The sequence below is a fragment of the Gnatocerus cornutus genome, chromosome 10 (genome assembly GCF_029298725.1).
Source record: "Gnatocerus cornutus isolate USDA-ARS CGAHR chromosome 10, icGnaCorn1.1, whole genome shotgun sequence".
NCBI classification, from domain to species: domain Eukaryota; kingdom Metazoa; phylum Arthropoda; class Insecta; order Coleoptera; family Tenebrionidae; genus Gnatocerus; species Gnatocerus cornutus.
Window position 1 is genome coordinate 4655446 of NC_142242.1, and position 21840 is coordinate 4677285.

A 21840-nucleotide genomic window follows, 5' to 3' on the forward strand; every position below is an offset into this window, starting at 1 on the left:
TTCTCAATTAGTTATCGCATGAGTGTCTTACTAATTTTTTTAGCGCAAATTGTCTCCAGACTTTCGCTCATGATAAATCTGGCATTGTCGCACGCCTTGGAAATGACAGTTAAGTGGGCGGGGCAAAATATATGTTTACGTTTCTCCAATTTATGTCGATTTAATTTGTTTTGGGTGTGACATGTACGAAATTTTGTAAGTTCTATTAAAACAAACGTAATTCTAGTCTTTTTAAAGTAAAAAAGTATTAATTTTTTGTTTGTTTCAAGATCAAATCGATGAAAATGCCCAGTTCAACTTATTGATTTCTTTCACAAACAGTGTACATGTGAGGGGGCTCTTCTTGTCGTTTTGTAACATATTCCGTCCAGTTTAAAATACTCATCAAAATGGTATTATTAACATCGTGTTGGTCTCCATGCATTTGGACCAATGATCTGAAAACAAGCTGCAAAGTGATTGCTTTTTACACAGTCTCTATGAGCATTGTTGTTATGACTTTTATTATTTTTGATATGGCTGGAGGAGATTCAACACAACTGTATAATCCACTGTTTGAAGCAGACATTCGACTTTGTAAGTTATAAACCAAAATCCAGCTTTCGCTAAATTTATTTTTTGTTTAGCAATGCAAGTTGTTGGTGGATGTTTATTGGTATTCTTCATATTTCTTATTATATCAGCTATTGTACTGGTTCTTGGATTAGGCAAAATGAACCGTGGTCTTATGTTACCATGGTTAATAGCATTTGGGATTGTTGTCTTATTCCAGTTGGTATTTGGATTGTGGCTACTTGGAGGATATTATATTTATGTAAGTTCAGTTCTTTCACTATTGAAGAGATTATTGCAATTTTTTTTAGCTGGAGACAGTTCTATACACTTTTGTTATTTGGTGTTGGATGACCTATAATGTAAGACCTTTGCAAAGCTTAAATTGTTGGATGTTTAGTTACTTTTTTGTAGGGTTATTGCTGGTTGGTCGTTTATTCCCAATACCAAGTGTTTGAAGAAATGCAATCTCCTAATATTGAGTTATTATGGCCTTAAATAACATATCTATATAGAAACTCTATATTTTAAAATTTGTAGCCTTTAGATGCACTGTTAAGGACAATAAATCGTTTTTGTATTTCTTTTATAAGTTGTTTTTTCAATTGGTGGACCATTTTTCATTTTTCTACTTCTTGAACCAGAATTGAACAGAACATCAAAAGTTTAGGAGCCGGTTTATACAATAATTTAATTGAAGTTAAATTAATCTCGCAACTAATTTGATGATTTTTGACATTTGATTGGCGGAAAAATGATCACATGTCATTTTAACATGATGTTAACTGTTTAATCGAAATTAAATATTCATCGTAGCTTCTGTAAACCGACCCTAGATTTGTCTGAGTAATTTTTGTGTTAAAAATTGGAAAATTAAATTTGGCGCTCCCACTAACTCGACCGTTAGTGATTTAACTTTTACCCTAAAACTGTAAGGCGCGAAAATTAAATATGGTCACAATCAAACTTACATGTTTAGTTCAATTATTTTACGTAATAATACAGGTGGCCCAGAACTCGTGACCTAAAGATAATAGGCACATGTAGACAACTATACGAAACCAAAATTTCAAAATTAAAAATGTTTAAGGCAAAAGATAATTGAGTTAAGACGAAAAAAAAAGGTATTGGGAGTGGTTTGTTATTATAATTGCTAGAATACGCAAAATAGAAACTACTGTTGTCCATTTGTCAGGTCCTATTGCCTAGGAAATTGAAAAGGCCTTTTCTGCATATGCAAACCTTGAAGGACAAGATTTTTCCGCCCTCATTACCTTTAGTATTTAGGTTTCAGTATTTTTAATTGTATAAATTTGCTTTGATAACGGTCCTTATACAGTTAAACAAATTAAGTACAAAGTACTGCGCGCGTTTGTTTGTAAATCTGTTAAAATAATTAACCTTTTGTCCATTTGGTCGGTCAAGCTAGAAAGCAATTTTCTCATTCGATAAGTCTTCTGCGAAAAAAATGTGCGCACCGCGTTTATAATTCGCTTTAATGTCGTGGCGAGACTTTTTGACCCATGTTACGCATTCTCATCGCGAAAAAATATTCATGATAAAAATAAATTAGATAACAAGACCTAGAGATTTCGGAAAAATTAGAATGGCCAATTTTTTATGTTTTTTTTACATAATTAATATTTTACAATTACTAATTGCAGGTGCGCAGAGGCTAAATTTAAATCGAAACAATAACATTCCAAGCCAATAACTGTTTGTTTTGCAGTAGGTAGGAAGAAAAAATTCTTTAACCATTACAGGACAAGCTATAAATTCCTCTAAATTAATTACGATTTTTTCTGATGAATTTTCCTGTGTTTATTACAACCGGCATGCAGTATGAGACTTTTTGATTTCTCTTTAAGAAGTAAACCATATTACAAGAATTTGCTATGGAGTTTTAAAAATTTTAGGAACTAACTTTGTATCAAAACTTTGATTCTCCGGCCACAAATAAAACCCAAAAATGAAATCCGAAACACCGTACAAAAATGTCCATTAATTCTTGTTAGACGAGACTGCCACTAGCTGGAAACAGTTTACTTCCTGGACAAAGGGACCGCCGTACACTAAATTACATCCTTAATATCTTTCCACACCTTTCTTTGACATATATTTATTGTCTGATTCTGTACATACAATGTAACGAGCCATTTAAAATTTTTAGATGGCAAAAGAAACTTTATGTCGATTAAAAATTGAATATATTTCAAGTCTGGGCTTGGAATCTCACCTTAATTTTTAAAACGGCTGAGAGTCGCCTTGGGCCTCGATATGATATGATGAATGAATCAGCGGAGTCACTTGGCGTAACGAAAAGTGTTTTCTATTAATAAATTTTATTGATACTTTATAAGAAAACAGAATAATTGGTCCAACTTGAAGTTGAGTTGAAGGCAAATTCAGTAACTTTAAAATGCTAATATCTAAATGTATTTAGACGGTGTCACAACAACAAGCAACGTGTTGTAAAGCAATTATCATAATGTTCAAACGTTTTATGATCATTCAAAATTATGGTTGATTATAATACGGCATACCGTACTAACCTGTGTGTTACACAACTTTTTTCTAAAACCGTAATTTTGTTACGCCGTATAATTTATGGTCATTATTGGATGCTGTTGTGCAACATTCCTAGATAACCTACATTGAATAATAACTAAATTTTTGTTTCTCTGTTTCCAATTGTGCGCCTTTGTAGTTTAAATAAAACTAGGCGACCACCGTGTAAATTTGAAATTTAGCAAAGGCAATAAAATTGCTTTGTGTCCATTTGAAAACACAAACAGCTGTCCGGGCCAGGTGAGGAATTTCCAGTCCGATTTTCGCGGATGACGAAGAAATAATCCACGAAAACCGCTCGAGTGAATCACTCTAATTTAAGTAGAAATGAAAATGAAGTCACAAAGTAGGAAAGCGTAACTGTGGGAGAAAAACCTGATTTATGTAATTTCCACGCCTCCTGAAAAACTCTGCAAGATAATATCCATCTGTTTTGAAATGTGTGTTAAACAATACTTCCGGTGTGAGTTCTTGGCTTGTTTTTATTATTTCAAGTGGTTGGTTTATAGAACCTTTCGATCCACAACAGAATAGGGGTTAACTCCTGTCAAATATTTTGGGCGGATTATGTATGACTGATGTTGTAAACGTCTCAAAATAAAGAAAAGACACCTAAACATTCCAAGCAGGTAGAAAAACTGTTCATTGTTTTGGACAAAAGACACTAAATACCGACAATAACTTTAAAATTCTTTTGCGTGTGAGAATTATCCAAGTAGGTACGCATTCTTAATTGTCGCGTTCGAGCGTAATTTATTCAGATGATAAGAAAATGAAGTTATTGTTTAAGTTTAAAAAGTGGGGTCCTTACACTATGAACCGTCTGAAATTTGGAACGATTTACAAATGACATTAGCACGATAACTAGCGACTAACTACTTAACTGCATATTTATGAAAACAAATATTTTCTAGTTAGGTCCTATTTCAGTAGTTGCATTCCTGACGGTTCTATCCGCTGAAAATAAATTCATTCATTCTCATGCATGGGTAGGTTCTTCTTCGAAGTTTGAGTGCTCGTGGGAACATTAAAACAAAGTCTTCGTGCGTGAATGAATATATGCCCGCTGGTGAGGTTGACTTTCACTTTATGTACTCATGTGATATATTATTATGAAATTGTCAAAGATGTCTTGGAATGTGTCGCAACACGAAAGTCAAAGTGACTGAGCATTACTTTTTAGGGAACAGGTGGTGAACATCTCGTGATCTCGCGCTCGCCTACAAGCCCTCCACTATTCTTATTCTATATATTTCACTTCAAATATTTCCATCCTGTTTCCCTTCCCAACCTCCCACTTCAACATTCAACTTTGCCCACTTTGCCAGTTGCCACTTTTATATTCGGTCTTTTTATTGTTAGTTGTGCGGTTGTCTGCTGGTGGTACGTCACTCCGTTGTTTGTTTAGCCAGTTAGTCGAAGATATAGTTTGCTTGCTGACGAATTCGGAGTTTTTCGCGGTTTGTGGTAAATCGCTTATGACTCGCTTTGACTCAGAATGTGTGTGCTTGCTGCAGTGTCAAGTGCCCAACAAAAATTGTCAACCAGTCAAACGTGCGTTGTGATTTCCGACCGCACAAAGTGAGTATTGCGAATTCAAAAAGTTGCGGACCAAGTTGATATTTAACCAAAAACTCCTTCGTACCTCAGAGTGTTACACAATTATGTATTTTAGATAACAGTACATTTAGGTACATGTCTACTGTATTTTTGTGTATTTTTAGTCTGTTTGTTGTCATGTGAGTGTCTAAACTCATTCATACGGATGTAACAAATAACACAGATACTATTCAAAATAGTAATAATTTCCTGATAACGCTGTCATTATCGGAGTTAACGCACTTTTTGAAGCAATTATAATCCCAACATGTTTCGTCTTCTTTACATCCGTTGCTTTGACTAACACTAAAAGAGATCCGACTACAAAACAAAACAATTAAAAATAAATTACACATGTAATTATAACCACTCATACTGCTAGATGTCTTATGTAAATAATTAATGTAAATATTTCACTACACTGGCTATAAAATTATCCGGCATCTAACAACATCCTGAAGGATATACATATTGTCGTCACAATTACAAATTTACAAATCGTTAGTTTTGCACTGACGAAAGACACCAATTACTGGGGTGAGTCAACACATATCATTTTTCCCACACTATACATACAATAACTGACTTATATTCAACGTATGCTTTTAATTTACATTTATGGATAACTAGCGAGAAAACGCGACAATAATTTAGGATTAGGTATATTTAGCTTGACATTTTTCAAGTTGAAATGATACGTGCCAAGTTGATGACGACATTTGAAAAAAGTTTTAATGAAATGGTAATGTGGCGTCCATTTGTTTGCTCCGTTTTACGAAAATGAACCATACATATGGCAATAATGCGGGTACTGCGTAGCACTTTAAAATCCCATACAAATAATATTACATATCCTATGTACTTTACCGTAGCCATACCTGCAGAACCTTGAAAAGACCGCAATAACTAAAATAACTCATTGCAGTTAAAAATCTCAAAATGTTTTCAAGGCAGAGTATTACGCCCACGTCAATTTTTAAATTAGTTGTTTTGTGGAAAATAAAACATTATTTACCGTCTTCTTTCATTCCGTCTGTTTAATCTATTTAAATTACGAGCGCTTCGGACTTCCGCTCCAGTTTTCATAATATTATGGGTATTTCAATACGTGCACTTCCGATTGGAAAAAAATGCGCGCAACTAGAATTATGTTGAATTGAATTTTAACTGCAAAATGAATAACTGGAATTGAAGAACCAGTCAAATTCTTATGGCATTGTGACCAGATCGCGTGGCGGAAGGAAAAATTCTTCACTTCAAAACATGCAGTTACTAATCTGTCACTGAAATGCGTCGTGACCGCTAGTGGACGCCTACACCAAATTTTCTGTTAAATTTCATAACTCTGCTAGTTTTAATTGTACAACAATGAAATTTGGAGGCGTTACTAGTTTCGTCACGTTTATTAATTGTGTCAAATTACAAAAGTTCAGAACATATTTCATTTCATTTCCGGGACCGACTAAAAAAATAATGTAGGGATAATCGGACTCGAAAGTGGTCAACCCCTTGACAGATTATCTATAAATCCCAATTATTTTAATGCAAGATATTAAAAAATAACATAAAAATACGAGTATAGTGTATACAGGTGTCCGGAAGGGCGCGCATTACCTAGAAGAAGGGTAACTGGACTGGAGTCTTGTGGATTTCTTGTACATTGGTGCCGGTTTCTCCATAACTAACCGTTGAATTTTGATCAAAACTCACTATTTGATGTGTTTCGACCTCGAATACAGCCTCCAAAACCATCTATCTATGGCAGAAATCGTCATGATATGCAAATCATGCGAAAAAAAGTTAAAAAAAATCACAATCTCTATTTGGACGGTAGTACCAAAACAATCTTCTTGGCAAATTCAAGATAGAAAACAACAAAATAAGGAAAACAGTCAACATTGATGAACTGTGCACTCAATAATTTAAATTCTTGGTATTCAGAGCCATAGTTACGTTGTTGTTGCATTGTTTCATATGAACGATGTCACTTTGATCGCTACTGTTCATTCAAGAATTTTGTTATTAATTTTCGGGGATTTTTCGTGAGATTCCTAAGGTTTTTTTTGCAGCACGTCGTTTTACAGTCTTTTATTGTAACGTGAAATAGCACAAAAATCCTCAATTTTCGCATTACTCTGTACGGTTATGGCTTTGACATTTTAAATCGTTTACAGCCGCAATCCCCCATAAACTGCAATAATTAATATTTTTACCAAGCTGGTCAACCTTGCAGGTTATAATGTTTATGGGGATTTGCGGTAAGGTGGTTGTAAACGATTTAAAAAGTTAAAGCCATAACCGCACTAAATCGTTGGGCGAACTGTATGTTTATGGGTATTTTTCTATTGCTTTAAAAATACATGTATTTTCCTCTGACTACCTTCTTCGTATTGGATTTCACTGCTTTCTTTGCCAAATACGTCTTAGAAAAAGTGTGTCTTCCGAAGGTAGTTCATTCGGTAGCTTCCAGGAACAATAACATTATTTATTTTAATATTTTCACGGATTACGGACATCAACACATGTCCGATTGTGGAATCAACTTTACACAATGGATGTGTCCCGATTATCCAAGGTGCGAATTATGCGTACATTACTGTGTAGTAAAATTTAGAGGCGTAACTATTTTGGACACGTTTATTAACTATCCCGAATAACAAACTTTTATTTGTTTCCATTATTCTGAAACACTTCTGTTGTGGTCGACGTTTTCTCATAAAGATTGAACTGTAGCAGCATACACATCATTAAAATTAAAGTTTTATGATTTATTAAGAGCGCTAAAAGAGACCGCAAATGACTTACACTTACTTCATTTAAAAGAACTTAACATTGCGTACTTCACAATAAGACAATGTAATTTGCACGTCCTAATTGGAAATGTTGGAGAAATGAACAAATTGATTTTGTAATTTCACTTATTGTGGGCGTTTCTTATGTAGTTGTATGAACAAATCTAAATGTCAACTGTACATTTGAAAATGCGTGTTTTCCATGAAATTTCAAAAGGAAAGGTGCGATTTTTTAATGTGAAAGACTTCCTTGTTGAGTAACTGATAGTGGTACTATCAAAATCAATAAATCGTTGCGATTAGGAGTTTTGATGAAAAAAGTGAAGTCAACTGGTGATACGTGCATTTTTCGACCAAAATTTTCCGGGTCAAGCAAATCTTTGTAATAAATTTTTGATTGACTCCGTCAATATTTGCATGGATGATTATATAACTCAGGTATTTAATTTTTGATGTGATAATAAGCTTTAAAAACACATTAAGTAGTTGCTGAATTTAAATGCGCATTTTTAATGTGGCTATGTAAATACCACACGAAAGACGTGATGCATTTTTAATGTGTTTATATGCCTGACGCGATTTTTTATTAAAATTATATACTCATTTTAGCTCTGAATTTGCAAATAAAATTAGATCTGCCATATTCTATGAAGAAGGTAACAACAATGCAAATATTATTCAATACATACATATGTAATATGTACATCTATTACATATATTTAGTCTCGCGGTGATGTTGTGTAAACGTTGACTTTTTTATGGGTTCAGTTTCGGCCAAGTTGCATTTGCCTGGAGCAAGTTTGGGTTTCCCAATCCGCCTGTTCATTTATAAAATCTTAGAAAATGTCACGTCTTTTGGTATGACATTGACATTAATGATATTCAAGTTGAGTTAAAGTAATTTACAACATGCATTAGTAAATCTAAAAATTCTTTTTTAAATAAACATTTCAGGTATGTCCCCTTTTGTCTATAATTGGATATGACGTCAAATCTATACATGTTTGATTGTAAAAAGCCGGTTCAAGGTGATTTCTTAGGAACCACTTGCAAAATAAGCCTTAAAGTTATGTCACATTGTTTGTTTAATATTTATACAGCTTATTAATATTGAGATTTTTCTTGTCAAACTTTTTAAGTCTCTATTATATTCGACAAGGAAATTGAAATGAATAGGAATGGATTTTAATAAATGTATTCTTTGTTTAAGGTAGAGACCATGTCTCATTCGTGAGGAGAGAGGGAAATGAGCCTGTGTGATCCATACGAGGAGCTAGAGCTCTATTTGGAACGGGCCACAGTAAGTAACATTTAGAATTTAAAATAATTCAAATTACATTGTCATTGTTATTTGTCACAGTCAACAGCGATAGCTGCCATTGTATCAAAGCGTGACTTTTGACACGTACAAACGAGCTTTTAGAAAATTTTATTTTCGGACGAAATGCATCTACTGAGAACATAAATACATACATTTTCCTTATATCAAGGTATTTTTTTTATCAAAATTTTACGTTTTACCGGAGTACGGGCGTATCATATTTAAACAGTAAGATTAATGCCTGTGATATTATACAATTTATGTAAACAAGAACAGTGCTTGAATTCCAAACTTGTGTTTTTATCTAGTTGTGTGGTTGTATGCTGCATTTTTGTCAATGCTGCCAAAGAAAAATCGGTTTCTTTTCACGCACACTTTTATTTTCTTGTTGGGGATTAGTGAAGGATGAAGGTATGTCACATTACATTATTCAGCTATAATACGTAAGAGTTGAATACTTTAAATGTGTATAATTTACATATTGTTTTATTAATATGATATACTGTCAGACATAACACCTTAAACATAACACTAAGTCCTTTTACTGAAAGTCTGCACTTTTATCAATTCCTTTTTTACCTTCTACATAATTGGGTGGATCAAAATTTGGTAAATACTTAAATTTCTTCCACAACTGAGGGGCACTATTATAATTTTTCTTTCCCCTTGCAACATAAAACGGGTTATTATCATAATTCTCCTGGTGCCGAACTAAAATCCAATGAGGTTCCTCCGCGTATAATTTATTCCTGGTATATGTTGGATCTTTCTTCCCTCTGTTAGCCCAGAACGGTCCAAATTCATCTTGTCCCGGGGATCTTTTAACACATCCTCCAGAAACACACGACACATCATCATCATTCTGTTCGAGAAAAAAAGGTTCTTCAAGTGTAAACCGATTGGTGTTTCTTTTTCTTGGCTCTTGTGTCTGGAAAATTTTCAGTTAGAACAATACAAAATCACTTGGATTACTAATCACGTGGACGCCCGTTAGTGTTAGTAACAGCAGCCATTTTATCGAAACGACCATTGTGTTTCTTTCGTTAGAAAAATTCTACTGACCGCTCCCGGAGACTCTACTCCTTTAAATATGTTCCTCTAGGATCTCTGGAGTTTGTAAGGTAATTCAGCCTCCGGTCAGCTCGGATTAGCCAGGGGAATATGGGAATTTATTAATGTTCTGTCACTCAGAATGTCGTTGTTTCGTTTCAGATCTTGGTTTTTCAATGATTTTGGATTTCTGGTTGGAACTCGAGGGAATTCCTACGTGTAATTTGGTTTTAAAAAATTCAACTCTTGCGGATTAGGTCACCTTAGGACTGACCTACGTTATAACGCGGATCCACTGTATAACATTGCGTCCCAGATTTCTTATTCTTGGTAACTGATACCGCCAGCCATATCACCCTGTTATTTTGTTTGTTCTCAATAGAAAATTTGAAGTAGTTGTTTATTTTGATAACGATTTCCGCTACAAGAACCTGAAAATTTATCCGTACTATATTTTATCGTTGAGACAAAACAAATTACTTATCGAACTAAATTTTGGCGACAAGATTTCACGTAAAAATAGAATTATTAATGTCGATGATAACTGTGTCAGGGTTATCATTTTAAAAATAAAATTGTGGATTTTACGTAAAACTTGATAAATAAATATAGTGCTACGTGCCACACCTGAGAAATTGGCACTATTGGTATTATCGGCATGTTTACCAGATTTTGAAAAAATGCATGGAGGTGATAAAACGGTGGAAATATGATTCTAATTTTAGTTTGGTCTGTCTGATTTTCGATACGAAGTGTTCAGGGTCGCCAACGCTATTCATTTCTTTAAAATATGAGACTTTTTTTAGTAATGAAAAATCTGCCTATTGTGTTTATCTTTACGATTGGTCCGTCCAGTAATAAATCGATCATAAAACAACAAGTTTTTACTTCACATGTCAATATTGTGTCCTTGAATATATAATTACTAAATTATTGACCTCTCAAGAACTAATTGAGTTAGAAAACCATTGTTCGTCTGTATATGACAATTTTAAAAACAGATAGATCCTCCACACTGTGAGTCAGTGGGTGTCCTGTAACGTTAAATGCCAGTGGTTAATACTGTTATTGATTCTTGAAATAACAATCCTGAATCACATACAGGTGCCTCAAGGCGACCTGAACTTGAAACGGCTTCACATATACTGAGTGGTTAATAAAAATCGTATTTTCAGAAAGAAATAACTCAAGCTTTCGAAAATGGAACCCCCGAATCATCAAAGCCGAAACCACCACCCCCCGAAGAAGTCAAGACTGAGAATAAAGAATACGAGTTAGATCCGTTTCTTGTCCAATTCAACGAAACTATACAGTCCGACTTGTCGGAGTTGTTAGCCAGATACATAGATAAACAGTTTGGAAATGATGTTGATTACATTAACGGCGACGACAGTTTCGACAAATCTGCGGAGGAAGAAAAACTCTGTGATGGTTCCAGTTTTGAATCTCTAAGTTCCGTGAGTTATTGCGAGTTGTAAAAACGCGTGAAATACAGAAAAACATTTCTAGAATATCCTAGGTGAAGCTCGGATAAATGCAGCGACGCAGACATCTCCGTCGTTGTCTCCAACATCTACTAATCTGACTTGGGCATCGGAGTGCTCATCATCGCCTTGTTTAACATCGGACAGTGATTTGATCGATGAGGATTACCAGTCAGCATCGTCGGAAGGAAAAGGGCCGTTGTCGGCATGGAAGTTTAAACCACACTGGCGTCATATTCTAAGTACGAAGTCTTCTTCAGCACCTGTTTTGAAGAAGGTGCCCACCAAGGTTAGTTGTATTAATCATGCGTACGCGCGCCTTTGAGCTTATTATCCACATGAGCAGTCATGCATAAATGATTCTGTATTCTCAGGTGAGCAAACAATCCCGATCACAGTCGGATCGACACCTGGCTGGTGAGTACATGCAATATGTCCATCCGTATCAAAGAATACAAGTTCTTCCGTAGTCTCAGTGTAAAAGTAAATGACAACTGGCCGGTGCGCAAGGCCGAGCAGCTATGGAGGCAGATGCGAAACCACAAAATCGCAGGTTTGTTGCTGGCTGCTTGACTGTTTGCCTCCGGTCCCTAGACTCCATCTCTAATATAATTTCTGTCTTTTTTAGAGATAGAAGCTGCGGAAGCATGCAAGTGGTTAAGAGCTACGGGATTCCCCCAATATGCCCAGATGTACGAAGGTATAACTCTGATAAGTTCCGCTTCAGTGCGGCCGCTTCATTCCATTTTTAAAAATTATAGATCTCCAATTTCCCATCGACCTTTCTACTGTTGCGCAAGATCACCCTCTTCTGGAACCTGACGTTTTAAATTCGCTCTTCCGACGCTTGCAGATTTTAAATAGCTGTGTTCATATACACCAACAGCGGATAGCACACCCGAACACTGATGAATCCGAAGACGAATGTTGCGCTCTCAGTGATAACTGGACCTATCAGACTGACATTCGGAGATGGTCGCGGGCTTGCAAGAATCAACCACGTATTAACCACCCTGAGACTTATATTTCCTCAAAATAACGCGAAATATTGCAGCTAGCGTCGAAGCTGATAAGAACCAAGAGAAGGATGACGTTTTTGAGCAGTGCACGGAAAGCCCGAAAGATAAGTTACGCAGAGCTGGCTCTACTAAGTTTAGACGGCGACGCAGAGATGGTGTTATCATTAGCGAGGGCGGATCTCCTTTACTTGACTCTCTTACGCACCAACTGGCTGACCTAAAGACATGCGAGATAAACCATATATCGGACTCGGAGTGCACCCCAAGGCGCAGCCAAAGGACCAAGTCTTTCGATAACACGGATTCCTGGCTCAACCCACAGGTTTCTGCAGATGACAGGCAAGTTTTTCTTAAGAGAAGTTTCGGACTTCATTTTGTAACATTTAGAGTCCTATGGCACGCGATACCTCAAGAAGAAGAGTTGTCGCCTCAAAAGACCGTCAATTTGGAAAACGGCGGCCCTTCAATGTACGCCCTTTCATGTACTCAACTCCAAGTCCTCCGGAAACTGGCTCTTCTCAAGTTAACCGCTCACATGGAAAAATACTGTCCAACGCACAGGACCGGTTGGAATTGGGACCTTCCAAAATTTATCCGCAAAATTAAGGGTCCCGTCTACAAAGGTACTACTAAAAACCATTGACTTTCGTAATTATTTTCGTGGATTTTTAGACAGGTCCGTGTTTGGGGTTCCTCTCACAATAACCCTCCAAAGAACTGGTCAGTCGATTCCTAGAAACATTGAAGAAGCTCTCCAGTGGCTTCAACAAAACGCTGCTGATAACGTGGGAATTTTCCGAAAATCTGGAGTCAAATCCCGGATTCAGTTACTAAGGAACATGGTGGATAGCAGTTCGGAGATTCTGAATTACACCGATCAGCAGTCATACGATGTCGCGGATATGATCAAGCAATACTTCCGAGAATTGCCAGAAACCTTGCTCACCAACAAACTCTCTGAAACGTTCATTTTGATCTTTCAAAGTAAGTGATCGAGATTTTGGTGTTATTTCTACCATGTTCTTGCAGATGTGCCGCCGTACCTCCGCCGTGAATCCGTCTTATGTGCCATTTTATTAATGCCAGACGAGCATATAGAAGTCCTCCAGTTTCTTCTGTTCTTCTTACTAAAAATCGCAGAACATTCCTCTACAAACCAAATGAATGAAAGCAACCTCGCTCTGTGTTTCGCCCCGTCCTTATTCCACTATTCTCAAAGTTCCTTCAAACAAAATTTGGGATCTCCTCATCCGAAGGAACTCGCCGAAACAAGAGCCGGCCACGACTGCTTGTTGTACTTCTTGAAAAACAACAACACGCTGTTTAAGGTGATGACCAAATACATTAATTTTTTCATGTAACGTTGTTATTTTAGGTGCCAAAGGAGTTTGTAAATCAGTGCAAATCCAGCGAATTCCGCGAAAGCAAAGCAGTAAAGTTGTGCGAGCTCGGTAAGAACATGGGTGGTTGGAAAGAATACCTCCATGAGTGCCAAATGGCTCTTTTAAAAGAACTGAAAGAGCGTGGAAGAGGGTGGATCGTGGTGTCTGCTCATAACCCAAAAGTAGAAATTTCGTACAAAAAAGTCGCAGATGGGCACCCTCTGCGTTTATGGAAGGTTTCTGCAGAAGTTGAAGCTCCTCCTATTGACGTCTTGTATAGAATACTCCGAGAAAGACACATTTGGGACCCTGAACTCCATTCTGCGAAAATAGTTTCACAACTAGAGAAAAATGTTGAAATCTTCCAGTTTGTCAGACGCAAAATTGTTCCTTTGCCAAATGAAGAGTACTGTGTTATTCGTACTTGGAAAACTGATCTTCCAAAAGACAGTTGTTTGATTATAGAAACATCAGTTGAACATCAAGATGCTGTACCTATCCCGAACACTGTAAGAGGAATTGTTTTAGCGTCTAGATATTTAATAGAACCTTGCGGATCTGGACGTTCAAAATTGTTACATCTCTCAAGAGTGGATTCTATGTAAAAATTCAAATTGTTTTGTTTTAGTTGTACTGATTTTTGGTTTCAGGGGGAAGACACCCGAGTGGTACCAGAAGAACTACGGACATTTATGTGCCCTTTTTGTTGGTAATATTGTTAATTCCTTCTATCATGTTGCTAGCGGACCAGAAAGTAAGGTATAGATGCCAAAGATGTACATAATAATGTTGCTAATAATGATATATTTTTATATGCAGTAATATTATTATTATATCAGTCACAGTTACATTGTTATAAACAATAATCAAGTACCTACGCCATATATTTTTTACATTACTTACATTGAAACATTCACATTAGTAGGCTTTATTATATATTTTATAACTTATTATAGCAGAGGTTGATATATACTTATAATTATAGCGCTTCATGAAAAGTCCAGACTTTTCACGAAGTGTAAAACTGTACTAGAAACTCGTGCTATATTATAAAGTACGTATATTTTTATTATTGATTTAAGTTTAAATATCCTTTTATGTACAAACTCTGCACTGGGTACGCTTAATTGGTGATATCTTAATCTTAGATGTTAAATAAAAACGGACACGACTACGCTTATAATTTTTTATGACACGTTTGTAGAATGTGCTCATCTAATGATAAGATTTTTTATTAAAATACAATTTAGTGGTAAAAAAAATTAAAACAATCCCATCGATATTGGGTTCAACTTCACCTTAACTCAGTGTAGAGTCGAATTTATAATTAATTTTAGTTACCACACATTGAAAAATGTCACACATTTCAAACTGGGTGAGATCAAACTTGTCAATGTTTATACTAGTCATAAATTGTTTTTAGTCTTATGTATAAGGTAAAATTTCCATTAATGCTGGCCAGTATTGTAAACTTTCCCATTGTAAATTCGGAAAATTCAGTTGTAAAGTACAGACATATATATTCTAATGTGATGTTTCCATTTTGCCTAATGTCATTATTGAATGTTATACATGAATAAATAAAATCACTTTTTGTGTTATTTGTGTTTTATTTCAGATAACTTTTTGGATTTTTAAGTAATCAATGACCCGAATTATAAGAACCGTTTCGTTTTTGTAATTCATGTCACATTTTTGTTTGATAAGAAAAAATTGCGGATATTTATGATGTTGTAAATATTTTCTTGCTCTCGCTGCCATTGTCGAATTTGTTAGATAATTAATAACAAGTGGTCAAGGTCTACGCATAAAGACCAGGCGCATGCAGTTGGCAATACTTACCTAGCTATTGATTAATTTTGTGGTGTCGTATGTCTGAGAACTCATGTTTAAAGGAACTGGATGAAAGGATGATGTAATAAAAAATCAATTATTAATAAATATACTTTAATATAAAATTTAATACAAAATTAACTTCAAACCTGTAGGTAGCATCTAATAATATTTTTGTTGATAACAAAAGCCACACATGTCATGTAGGTACTAGAAAAAAAGGTACTTATAGTATTTGTGTTTTATAAAAATAGTTGTAATTAAAAATGTACAATTTAATTCCTATTTAGAAATGAGTGAACTTGAAAGCATATACTCTAACACAAACATGTTATATAATTTTGCATGTCAGGCGTATAGATATATGTTGTGGTAAACTGACATTGATTTGAATGACCGATGGCCCATACACTGGGGGTAAGGGAAATGGTACATGGATTAAATTGAGATATAGACGGTGAAACAATTACATAGGTCTAATCGCCACCAAGTCCGAATGATAGCTGGTGTTATGTCGCAAATCAACTCCTATGCTTATTGAGCCATCGCTCATGTCATGAATTCGTGGTCGTCGAGCACGTTTATGGTGAGTCGTTGGATGACAACGGCAGTCGCAATGCATTACACATAAAGCCACTGAGGTGGCCAAGGTGATCACAAACGGCACAGCAAAATAATGGATAATAATCGCCACCTGTTCATCTCTTTCATAGTGAGTCAACACCACGGTGCGATTTTCACGCGAATAGTAACAAGGGAATACCGTCCCTTCATTTCCGTATGTTTCCGTGAAGTTAACACAAAGAACACTGGGTGGATACCCGCAGCCCTTAATGTTCACCAGCAAGACCGCATCGTCGGTCTGATTGTGGGCCTCCTTGGTGTCGTTGTAGCTGACGTAGATATGGGTGCAGTGATATGCGTCACTGGTGCAGCCCTCTCGACAAGAACTCCACGAGCAGTTGGCCAACCCCGTGAGCTCCTCTCGTCGAGTGGTCACGCAAGTCACCGGTTCGGTGACAAAGTTCGACGCTAACGTGGAGATAGCGGGATCCACGTACAGGGGCACCAGGAAAAGCAGCGATGACCCCGCTGACATGGCCACAACCGCTAGAAGACTGGTAGAGTAGAAAAGGGCCTGTTGGCGACATGATCGACCTCCGACTTGCTTGCTGCTCTTTTTGGCAGCCGCTATTTCTTTGATCTTGCGTTTCCGTAGCTCCTCTTGTTGGTCCAGGAGCAGTTCCGAGCTGCTGCTCCTCATTTTTAGCTGCACTAAGACATTACACACAAATCGCGATTTTCACCACGGGCAGAATTTTGTGGTTACGACATCTACGACGACGCCTGAGTCAGACCGAACGGACGCTGGATTACCGACGCCTGCGTCCTATAGACGCCCTAGTCCACTTGACACTTTTATTAATCATTAATGCGAGCGGTGTCGTTAAATATTTTTTCACTGGCGAAAATTACCCAAAGGACATATTTTATCCAGACCTCATATCATGGGACATGATGTATAAGCCAGTTTTACATCACTTTTATCTCAATGATGGACGAGATGGGAACTGAAATTTATGGAAACTCGCTATGCTGCATACTTTTCCATCTAGAAAATTGATTTTTTACATGCATTTACGACAGAATGCTCGGAATAATTTATTCATTCCCTGCTTATACCCACACCGCGACAAATACTCGACATTTTACATCTACAATAATTAATACTCTACTTTTTTTGTCGCTGTTTTTGGAATTAGTCTTGTTTTATAATTGAATCCTTAATAAGAAATTATTGAGTGGAAAATTTGTGTAACGATAATAAAACATGAGCGTTTATCGCATCAGGCGGAAACTGACTGTGAATTTCCCATTAACCGTTTAAAATACCACTTTAAAGATTAACTTGAAGTTGAAATAAAATCGAATTGACCAATTTTAGGTCTTACCGAACTCTTTTTGGTCTTAATTAGCGATATTCATAAATGGTGGATGCGCCGGGTTATTTAAATTAATTATTTTATGTGATTTTAACCGTTTTTGTGACCATTTTAGATCTTTTTCTGGGCATTGTAGATCAATTTGGTTTTTTCCATGGTCATTTATGAGTTTTTTTGGGAGTTCTGTGCGGCCATTTTGGGATTCTCATAGTGTAACGTTTAGATATCTCCGTTTTTTACTTCTATGGTTACGGAATCTTTTTTCACTCCATGATCAGACAGGTGACAGTTGTGACCTTGATGAGTCACACGTCAGACCATCGGATCATGTCATATGTTCTAACCGTCATGAACACATCGTAAACAGTGTTATCGTAAACAATTTTCTTGTATTGTTTTATTTACCATTGAGGAAACACATTTTCCGGTTTATTTGACCATTGACTTTATCCATGTTGTTTACCAACAAAAGTGATGTGGAGTAAATAGCCCCACAGTGCCTTTCAAAAAATGTAGTGCTTATTCTAATTTACCTAAAAATCATGTTTATTCTGAAATGTATTGTGGCTTTACCGATTTTGGCTTTTATTAGTGCTCAGCATGAGTATGAAAAACTTCCGAATTGTGTAGATGACCAAGTCCCAGGGTATAACAACAACAATTTATTTTCAAAAACTTTAAATTTGAAATTTTAGATTGGTGTTGGTCAGCACCATTGACGGAAAATTTTCAGCTCTGACATCTGAAGGCAGTCTGAAATGGCAGCTTGAGACAGATCCTGGACCTTTACTTGTCTCTAACATTCACAATCTTGAGGTACTATAATTTTTTTCTGGCCAACAGAATCTGTATTTTTTTCTAGCTAACAAACAGTGGGAAATGGATCAGGATAATCCCTTCACTGACTGGATCATTGTACAGATTTGATGGCAAATCAATTGATCCCATATCAATATCAGCAGAATCTCTCCTAAGGTCATCATTTAAATATTCAGATGATTTAGTCATAGCAGGAGGACTAGAAGTCAGAACGTATGGAGTGGGTTTTAAATCAGGAAAAATTTTCTATACTTGTTCCGCTCTAAATTGCATCAACAACACCAATAGTGAGAATGAAGCTGAGGATATCTTACTTTTAGAAAGAAGTACTCAGATTGTGCGCGCTGTGGAAACACAGTCAGGAAATGAGAGGTCTGTATTAACTTCCCTTTTTATTATTATATATCCTAATTTCTTATTTTATAGATGGAACTTCAGTGTTGGCCACCACAACATAAAATCAACTCAAGTCAGTTGTACTGACCCAAACGTAAATTTATTTAACTGGAATATCACCGCCATAATCCCAGATGGGTTACTATTAGCCTCCAAATTCCAGGATAATGTTGAAACGACTTGGCAATACCATTTCACGTCTCCGATTGTGCGTGTTTGGAAATGGGACGGATATAAACTTTTAGAAATAGACTTGTTCCAAGTGAAAAATGATAGAAATCCTACCGAGACTCAACTATCACCTTCTATTTATCTAGGAATGCATAAGAGACAGGTTTGTTTGCATTGTATTCATGCAAATTCTAACAGATAATTTTTAGTTGTATATTCATGAGTCACTGGCTTTGCAAAGCAGATTACAAGTGAGCAATTTCGTCACAGAGACAAGGAGCTTAGCGAAGATACCCTGGAAACCGATTTCTGCAACGGGATTACTAACAGAGGATCGTTCCACCGCCACTTCCGTTTTGTACAGCTCTGAATACGTGAATGGTAAATAAACAGTCAGCTTGGAATTATAGCCTGTCGATTTTAATAAGTTAAACAGATAAATTCTTCATTGATTCTCCTTCAGGTCATGGATATTATTTGTATAGCGACCACATAAGTCAACAAAAAAACGGCGGCTTGTGTGAAAACAACAACACGTTTCAACATCCGGCTTTGACTTTCGTGTCAAAAACGGACAGCATTCGATTGTTTTTAGTAGCCTGGTGGTAAGTGGGAAAAAATTTTAGTTCGCGTCTAAACAAAGTAATTCCAGGAAAGAAATTGTGGTTATTCTAATAACGACTTCGTTCCTATTCAATTTGATGTTTCGCTCTTTGACCCGTCGCCACCAACAAAAACAGGTCATTTTTGTGGAGCGCCCCATTGAAGTGCCGCTAAAAATTGACTCCTCGTCTTCAGACCGAGTGTCTGAATCATCCGATGCGAGTTTCAGCTCGCGGTACTTAAATGATTTCGACACTTTGAGATGTTTAGGGAAAGGAGGATTTGGGGTGGTTTTTGAAGTGAAGCAAAAGATTGATGAGTGTAATTATGCTATAAAAAGGATAGTCCTGCCTAATGAGTACGTTTCCGCTTGTTTTTACTCGAGTTTGACTGTTTGTTTGCAGGAAAAATAAAAGAGAAGCTGTCATGAGAGAAGTGAAAGCCTTGGCGAAATTGGAACACCACAACATTGTGCGTTATTTCAACTCGTGGGTGGAGCAGCCCCCGCCCGGTTGGCAACTACAACATGACAGCGAATGGATCAAGTAAGTCAGCCTACGCTCTTACGTAAAAATAAACGTTTTTTATTAGAGAAACGAGTGAGTTTCCAACCGAAACCGCAACGAACCATAACGTGCCATTATTAGACAATAAAAATTATTCGTTTGATATAAAAATGGAAGACTCCGATTCAGCCGACTCTTTGAAGTTTATATCAAGAGATAAAAGCAAAACTGATTCTTTCATTGTCTTTGATGAAGGCCGACAAAGCAGCAATAAAAACGAGACAGTGTCGTACGAGTCTAATAATTCCAGCGTCAACTGGCGAAAACCTGGGAGACGCTATCACTGTTTAAATGAATCCATGAAATACCCTCCAGCGTTTTTGTATATTCAAATGCAACTGTGTCAAAAACAGAGTTTGAGAGAGTGGCTAGTTGATAACAACGAGCGGCATTTTGATGATATTTTACATATATTTAAACAGATTGTTTCTGCGGTGGAGTATGTGCATCTTCAGGGTTTGATTCATAGAGATTTGAAGCCGAGTAATATTTTCTTTTCTCTGGATGGTCAAATTAAAGTTGGGGACTTTGGTTTGGTGAAAGATGAAGAAGAATCGCACGATGCTTCTAGTGGGCTAAGTTCTCTCAGAGGCCACACGAAAGAAGTCGGTAAGTCGGTGGTCATCATAATAGAATTTTCAAAATTAAAATTCGAATGTTTCAGGAACGAGACTGTATATGAGCCCTGAACAGCTAAATGGACAAAAGTACAACTATAAAGTCGATATTTACTCCTTGGGTTTGATATTTTTTGAATTGTTGGTGTACTTTTCCACCGACATGGAAAGAATAAGAACTATGTCTGATTTACGGGATAATAAATTCCCGAAAAATTTCGTCGATCAACACACCAATGAGGTAAAACATCTATCATATTGATTTGTTATAAATTTTATCGTTTTAGTATAACTTATTGAAGATGATGCTGTGTCAGTTGCCTGAAAAAAGACTTACAACATTTGGGGTTCGAGCAAGACCGCCATTAAACAACTGTGATAACGATTATAATAAAAGTTATGATTTCGAGTTGCCAAAGACCATCAAAAATATAGCTTTGACAACTTCCAAGACTTAATAATATTGGAATTCATGTGATATACAGGCGATAATTCTTTACAGACGTGGTTTAGTTTATTTTATTGAATATAAACTATATAATTTATTTCAAAGACTAAGAATGTCTTCTCATTGAGCATTCCACTGTCCTCAATTTGCTCACATTCCAATTGTGGAAAATAATGTATTTTGATGTAAGAATAAATAAAGTTAAATCAGGATTCTTCAGGCTTTTTTTTCTACAGTTCGTTTTGAAGTGAACAGAATGGAACGATTTTTTTTTTTTCATAATATAAGTATTTATTTATAGTATAAGTATTTATATGTATTTATTTCCTTTTTTAATTTTTTTTTTAATTTTGGGTAGTCGCCAGAGAGCCAAATTTTTGAAAATTCGAAAACATCTTTGCAAATCTCAAAAACTACAACAGATAGAGAGATGTGATTTTCGCCATCGTTTTTCTCGCATTTTGTTTGCTAAAAATTCGTTCTTAAATTTTCCGAAAAAAATTTCGTCACTAAAACTATGTAAACCTTCTTTGGTCGATTTCTTGCTTATTTTTGGAGCAAACTGGTGTTATTGGGGCTTATTTTACGTATAATTTCAAGCGGATTCCAAATCTGGGCTCAAAATCCACGTGCGATAGCAAACAACTGATATGGTGGATTAAAGTTTCGGATAGTGA

The 21840-nt window shown here is 36.2% G+C and overlaps 5 protein-coding genes across 10 annotated transcripts; 3 read left to right on the plus strand and 2 right to left on the minus strand.

Annotated features, from left to right (window-relative positions):
• Positions 1 to 92: 92 nt before the first annotated feature.
• Positions 93 to 1144, plus strand: pasi1 (septate junction component pasiflora 1). 2 transcript variants are annotated; one of them, XM_088047638.1, is made up of 5 exons: positions 93 to 216; positions 270 to 576; positions 627 to 814; positions 864 to 914; positions 967 to 1144. In XM_088047638.1, exons 2-5 carry the CDS (start codon positions 390 to 392, stop codon positions 1048 to 1050), a joined length of 510 nt encoding a protein of 169 aa, XP_087903764.1. In that variant the 5' UTR covers positions 93 to 216; positions 270 to 389; the 3' UTR covers positions 1051 to 1144. The 2 variants fall into 2 exon arrangements, with proteins under 2 accessions (XP_087903764.1, XP_087903763.1); XM_088047637.1 differs by having other exon boundaries at positions 93 to 195.
• A 3466-nt stretch (positions 1145 to 4610) lies between these two features.
• Positions 4611 to 15368, plus strand: cv-c (RhoGTPase activating protein). 5 transcript variants are annotated; one of them, XM_088047540.1, is made up of 13 exons: positions 4611 to 4701; positions 8722 to 8811; positions 11058 to 11339; positions 11392 to 11655; positions 11741 to 11783; positions 11995 to 12066; positions 12128 to 12367; positions 12421 to 12724; positions 12773 to 13008; positions 13058 to 13369; positions 13415 to 13713; positions 13761 to 14368; positions 14418 to 15368. In XM_088047540.1, exons 2-13 carry the CDS (start codon positions 8758 to 8760, stop codon positions 14530 to 14532), a joined length of 2829 nt encoding a protein of 942 aa, XP_087903666.1. In that variant the 5' UTR covers positions 4611 to 4701; positions 8722 to 8757; the 3' UTR covers positions 14533 to 15368. The 5 variants fall into 5 exon arrangements, with proteins under 5 accessions (XP_087903666.1, XP_087903664.1, XP_087903665.1 ...); XM_088047538.1 differs by having other exon boundaries at positions 12421 to 13008; XM_088047539.1 differs by lacking the exon at positions 4611 to 4701 and adding an exon at positions 7829 to 7949 and having other exon boundaries at positions 12421 to 13008.
• LOC148167303 (uncharacterized) lies at positions 9191 to 10181 on the minus strand. Its single transcript, XM_088047543.1, has 2 exons — positions 9812 to 10181; positions 9191 to 9760 (listed from the first exon to the last, which is right to left on the minus strand). Exons 1-2 carry the CDS (start codon positions 9860 to 9862, stop codon positions 9374 to 9376), a joined length of 438 nt encoding a protein of 145 aa, XP_087903669.1. The 5' UTR covers positions 9863 to 10181; the 3' UTR covers positions 9191 to 9373.
• Positions 15369 to 15721: 353 nt separating the features above from the next.
• Teh1 (tipE homolog 1 phospholipid transfer protein) lies at positions 15722 to 16987 on the minus strand. The gene has a single exon (XM_088047528.1). The coding sequence runs from the start codon at positions 16862 to 16864 to the stop codon at positions 16067 to 16069; it is 798 nt and encodes a 265-aa protein (XP_087903654.1). The 5' UTR covers positions 16865 to 16987; the 3' UTR covers positions 15722 to 16066.
• An 827-nt stretch (positions 16988 to 17814) lies between these two features.
• Positions 17815 to 21380, plus strand: PEK (pancreatic eIF-2alpha kinase). The gene is made up of 11 exons (XM_088047872.1): positions 17815 to 18189; positions 18239 to 18359; positions 18406 to 18734; positions 18789 to 19092; positions 19139 to 19310; positions 19393 to 19534; positions 19582 to 19890; positions 19937 to 20077; positions 20124 to 20707; positions 20763 to 20956; positions 21003 to 21380. The coding sequence occupies exons 1-11, from the start codon at positions 18086 to 18088 to the stop codon at positions 21171 to 21173; spliced, it is 2571 nt and encodes an 856-aa protein (XP_087903998.1). The 5' UTR covers positions 17815 to 18085; the 3' UTR covers positions 21174 to 21380.
• Positions 21381 to 21840: the final 460 nt, after the last annotated feature.